Raw genomic sequence first — 5,954 nt, 5'->3', positions numbered from 1 at the left:
CAAGCGCAGTAATTAGAGTGCCATCATCACTTGCCACCACCAGGTGCGTTCTGCGAGATGCGCTTGAGGCGCTTTCGTCGTTTTCAATATTCTCAATCTATCGTGCTAAGACGCGCCGGAGACTGCGAATTTGCATACGTGAAAGAGAAAACGTTCCACGTATTGAGCGAAACGTTGAGCATTCTCTTGATTTATTTGCTTTCTTTTGGAGGTCGTATATTTGTCTACTTAAAATTGCCGTCGAAGTGAAAGTTGTAACGATGATGAAGCAAAGCTTGACATTGTTATCGAATGCTTAGGCAAAAAATTAGTCATGTTTTTCAGCAATAAAATCTACTGTATGCGGATTCTTCTTGTATAATTGGTTAGATTTATAGTGTGCAGTAGGTAGCTTAATTCAATAGGTAAATAAAAACGATTGTAATACTTTTAGTCTTTTGTATAAGTACAAAGAATTCAGAACCCCACATATTAGGATTGGTGGTCCTGGTGACATTATTTTCAATAAGTTATCAATAAATAATAAATTATTATTCCTGATGATATGAAAAAATATTAGTTTTATAAATGTTTATATATTTTAATTAATTCTAACTCAATTATTTATTGCGTGACAGCATTTATCTGCCACATCGTCTTAAGTTATTAGATTGAACAAGCAATTAATGAAATCATTTGATTTCAGAGTCGCAGATGGCGTGCCCAACGCTCGAACTTGCCTGCTGCACCAAAAGTTGCAGTTGCTGAACTGTTGCATTAAGCGCGCTCTCGAGGGCTCAGGAAGCTTCGCTGGAAATTCTTCCGAAGATGAATTCTACGACTGTTCCGAAGGAGAAGGCGGCGAGGAGCAGCCGCCCTGGGACAGGCCAGTAGGTCGCCTCCAGCGGCTCGAAGATGCAACTCTAAAAAATGGAACACCACTTTATGTGCCTTGTACGCAGGTGAGATTTAAGTTCTGACTCAGAATTATCTGCAAAAAAGTAAATTACTCGCTTGACTGAGTGATCTAATCATTTAAATTCGTATATGTCGTACACTCAACATTTCGTAACTAATAAAGCAGCAAAAGTGAAAGTAACGAGAGTAGCTGTCACAATAAACTCAAATGTGTGTACATTTTTATTGTCTTTTGCATTCAAAAGATTTAAATTATTTGTTCGTTGTAGGATCCAGCGCCAAAAACTGAAGATCAATTAGAAGAGGATGCGGAGCTGATGGTGCGGTTAGGGGACGACGCTAAGGCGTCCGAGCTGCGGGCGAGGATGATGAGCGCGTCGCTGCTTTCCGACATGGAGGCGTTTAAAGCGGCCAACCCGGGCGCCGAGTTGTGTGATTTTGTGCAGTGGTATTCTCCCCGCGACTGGTTGCCCGACGACGGCGGAGCTCTAGGCGCGCGTATGCTTTTACCCGGGAACCCTTGGCTCGAAACGTGGAGTGTGGCGCGACCGGTGCCCGCCGCCCGCCAGCGGAGACTCTTCGACGAAACTCGAGAAGCCCAGCAGGTCCTACATTTCCTCCGCTCACGAACCGTGAGTGCGGTAGCCGAGCTCCTGTTACCTGCTATCCTGCGAGCCGGCGCGGCGAAAGCGCACGAGGAAGGCGTGGCAGGAGGCAGCAATTCGGTGGGTGGCGTAGATAAGAGGCGTATGTTTGAACTGGCCGCTAGAGACATTTATGAAGCCGAGAAGGAGGCGTGCAGGTCGTTGTGCGTCCGAGCGGTGTTCGGAGATAGCGTGGAGGGGACGCCCCTGGACGTCGCCGGCAGGACGAGGATCCTCAGCGCGGCCGGCGGCGCGCTGCCGGCGCCGGCGCGCAAGGAGTTCACGCTGCGAGTCAGAGACGGCGTCGCGCCGCAAGTGATGCGCGCCGCTTTGGCCACCGACATGACCATCATAGGCGCGTTCACGGAACGCATCGTGTGCTTGTAGCAGTGCTGGGGCCTGTAGTGATGCAGGGGACCCTGATGAACAGTTGAAGGACTGGCCCGTGTCTTCCTTGTCGTGAGTTCTTTGTTTGTGATATAATGTTAAAAGTTTATTGTTATGTAATTAAAATCGGTTTTGTACGTTGAATCGTTGATAAATATGTAAGTACATCAAACGTGTTGAATTGAAGTTTAGCCATTTAATGATTATGTACATTTTATTTGTAATTATAATATGTATAGAAATATTACTTTGCTTGCTTGTGTTTGTATGTTTTTTTTATATGAAAAATTCTAAAATAGATACAGTTTAAGATTTTAAAATGTTTTATTGCGTAAATGCTACGAGATAACCATGACTCCCGGCGCGTGTCCTTCAGAAAGTTTCGCTTCAAGGTCACACACATTCATTACACTACAAGGGCTCGTATCTCAAATAGTATAGTTTATAAGGCGGTTAATGTGCGTCTCGTCATGAATAGGGATAAGATCGTATCCTGACCGGCATCGAAATGGCGTTCGCACGCGATCCGTGACGTCAGCTTCAGGTCCTTGCGCTATCGTGGTGGCCGGTGGCGAGGCTCAGCGATAACAGCGGCGTGGTGTCCATCGCCTGCTTCGGAGGTTAGGGCTCGGCGCGGGCCGTGGCGAGCGCGCGATGTAGCGGCGCGGCGCCGGCGTGGTGGAGCAGTGGAGAGGCGTGGGTGGGCAGCGCACGCATGCGCACGGGCGGCGCGGCCGGACCCCGCCAGAGCGCTCAGTGGCGCGCCGGTATGCCCGGTCGATTCCCGGGCGCGCGCAAACTTTCGTTCTTACCCGAAACAATCGAAAATCCTAAAATTCAACCCGAACCGACGTTGTCTACCGTGAATCCGGCCCCGCTAAAATAAAATCGGTGAATTAATATCGATCGACGATTTAAAAACGACGGAAGTGTATTAGATGTTAGACCGGAGAGACGTTTATGGTGGAAGCATGGGACATATCTGGACATCTGTCGTGTGATAACAAAAGCACTTTACAGGGTCGCGGGATGGGTTTTAATTGCCTTTTAATTTAGATTTCGATCATGGACAACTGACTTTTTGACATATAAACGCTGTTGTGCCGCATGATTCTGTTATGAAAACATTTTGGTAACGATATTGCCGTTGGTTACAGAATTGTAAAAACAATGTGTTAGAGCCGATTTCACCGGAAAGCGATAGATCATGAATAAAACATCCATCACACCGAAGGTAAGATATTTATAAGATCATAAAAATATTCAGCGTGTTCACGTTTAGCAATGTATTTACTGCCTGTATGTTTGGCCGCATCGTAAAATACAAAAACTGCGTTGCATTATTTCGCTTACGTTACAGTAAAAATTAAGTTATTAATTATTTAATAAATAAATTAAAACTATCGCGGAATAAATACTAATACTCCAATAAAATTTAATCAATTTGAATTTTTATAATACTAATTAAATTAATTTGATACTTCAATAAAATTGTAGTTTAAGTCATTCGCTATTATACAGAAATATATCAGACTATTACTTTAAATCGAACAGTGATGACCCCAATTTCGTACGGTTATCACTTTACTTACAGAATGTACTGGTCAACCAAGACCTCTTATACATAAAAAAATATAAAGGTCAAGCTATATCTAAGTAGTACACTGCTAATCGGAATACTTCTACTACTAACTTCTGACACTTTTAAACACTACTATTATTTTATGTTACGTTGATGTTTTACATTTTCCAGAGTTCTACTATAAAAACAACGACAACTATAGATAAAAATACGTAAAATGTAGGAAACTTCGTAGTCACCCGTAGCGTCAAATTGATTGTTAGCGATCAGTTTCAAACTGTTGTCGAGCAGGAGAAAAACAACCGTGTGCGCTGCATGTGAGATTAATGAATACGGATGGCGATCCAGCTGTTACAATAATCGCAGGCGCCCCAATTTCACCCGATAAAAGACTCCGAAAGCTTTTTTACTGTTTGTCTATCGATCCGCACTTGATTGGGCCTAATTCCTTATTGTTGTACACACATTAAATCCGACGCGAGGTCAGTCAGCTGGCCAGTTACGATGCGATGAATATTATAGTGCTCTACTATAAAATTATATTCGGTTTCTGATATTACTCTACACTCTACATATTGCAACCTCGGAAAACACTTCAGCGTGGAGATTCCGATTGACTTTGTAGATTTGAGTCTAACTAACTATTTCATGTCTTTTAGTAGGGAATTTAGTGCAATGATTTGTATGGAGACCCCTCCACTTTGGTATAGAAGGCTCATTTTTGCAACAGTGGTTCTTTGGGTGCTCCTGAGTGGATTTCCGTCGGTAGACATCGGGAGCCCCCCCTGTGGTAGCAGGGGGAGGGGGGGCAAGTTTCCTTCCGCCGCGCTTCACTTTAAGGCCCATATCTTCAAAACTATGGGTATTAAGGCAAGTGTGGTATCATTTTCGAATAATTAAAGGATGGCGAATTAATTTCTAGAACAAACTTTTTGCCTTTTCATACAAAAGAATAGAAATATTGAGTAAAATTCACAAAAACCAAAAAGTATTTTTTAAATAAACGTCGTTTACTTTTAAACCACTGGAGATAATCTAATAAAAAAAATATGACCTGAAAGCTACATTTATCAGGATTATAAAAATATAACATTGTATGGTACTTTTTTCGCAAAAAGTAGGTGAAAAAAATTTTTTCTTCAGGACACAACGGGCGAATTTTATTGCGCATCGGAAAAAAATATTTATTTTATCCATGAATTCATACTATTTGGTTCATAAGCAAGCAAGGATTATTATTTTAGAATTTATTTAGAGTTGCTGGCACATCAATTTACCATAATTTGTATTTTTTTGTCAATTGATTTTGAACTCTATGTGTGAGACATAAGGTTGAAAATAGCTTAAATACATTTTAATATTGAAAATATCATAAGAAGAAAGCACTAAATAAAGAACTTTAATTTGTCTAAACGTCTTAATGATTATTATTATTTTAATTAACACTTTTATTTCTACATACTATTGTACCAGTGATTTAACGGAAAGGTAAGTGTGAAGAAAATGAGGTTTCACAATCATAGTACGGGAGATATTTTTAGCACAAAGGTTACGGCTGTGACCTTTTTAGTTGTTTTTTTTCAGACAGCACCAGCTTCTGCACTACTTCTTGCTATCTATACGCGAACCCCTTGGATTGATCTAATAAGTAAGTGGATAGATCTTGAACAAGGGACGACTAGAAAAGAGGACCAAAATCCCAACAGAACAGCCTAATCTGGTTTACTTACATCTCACCATTTCCAGGCAAGCCTCGGCAGCTACGGGCAAACCGGTCCATGTAGGCTCCATCTTGCTATCGACTCTGGTTCACCCCCAACCAGTCGGGTAAAGGGAAGACTCGAGTCGGTTGCTTGCACCTGATCCTATACGCGAATCCCTTGATATACTGCCAGTAGCCAAGGCTGAGACAAAGCTGCTGCTGCTGTCTGGGTTATCTTATGTAGGGCCTAAGCTAAGCTAAGCTAAGCTAGGTCTAAGCGTAGTCCCAGCGACCCATTAGGATCTTTATGATCCATTTTTTTTATTCCCTATCATCCAAAAAAATCCTATCCATTAGGTGAATTAAGCGTCTGAGTGAAAGCCTTCTTTTTTTTTTATGTGATAGGAGGCAAACGAGCAAACGGATCACCTGATGGTAAGTGATTACCGTCGCCCATAGACACCCGCAGACCCAGGGGCGTTACAGGTGCGTTGCCGGCCTTTAAGGTAAATTCTAATTTCAGACAATTTCCTTCTAAGCCTTCTGATGCCGGTTATGCTGACCCAAGCAGACCCATCCTTATAGTATTGATTCATGGACCCCAAATATATTCCACATGCTCGAGAGCTGTCTTCTGTTGTTAGGCACATTTTGTGGGACATGTGGTTCGTTCCATAATGCCCAGTTTGCGTACCAGTAATTGCTTGGGCTTAGGTACCTTTTATTTCCGCTTTATGAGTTT

At 42.3% G+C, this 5,954-nt stretch overlaps 2 protein-coding genes across 2 annotated transcripts in view; both read left to right on the top strand.

Moving 5' to 3' along the window:
* LOC135087653 (rab3 GTPase-activating protein catalytic subunit) overlaps positions 1 to 2,240 on the top strand; it is a 32,011-nt gene extending 29,771 nt beyond the window's left edge. The window contains exons 3-4 of the mRNA XM_063982397.1: positions 686 to 941; positions 1,167 to 2,240. Of these exons, the coding sequence (XP_063838467.1) occupies positions 686 to 941; positions 1,167 to 1,928 (1,018 nt within the window). The 3' untranslated portion in view covers positions 1,929 to 2,240. The remainder of the gene's footprint in view (positions 1 to 685; positions 942 to 1,166) is intronic.
* A 413-nt stretch (positions 2,241 to 2,653) lies between these two features.
* Positions 2,654 to 5,954, top strand: part of LOC135087651 (G-protein coupled receptor 179) — a 38,684-nt gene continuing 35,383 nt past the window's right edge. Inside the window, exon 1 of the mRNA XM_063982396.1 lies at positions 2,654 to 3,162. The gene's annotated coding sequence lies outside the window, so the exon portion shown is untranslated. The remainder of the gene's footprint in view (positions 3,163 to 5,954) is intronic.

Source organism: Ostrinia nubilalis, chromosome 3, assembly GCF_963855985.1.
Source record: "Ostrinia nubilalis chromosome 3, ilOstNubi1.1, whole genome shotgun sequence".
Classification (NCBI taxonomy): domain Eukaryota; kingdom Metazoa; phylum Arthropoda; class Insecta; order Lepidoptera; family Crambidae; genus Ostrinia; species Ostrinia nubilalis.
Note: the sequence above shows the minus strand (reverse complement) of the source record. Positions and strands in the feature narration are given on the sequence as shown.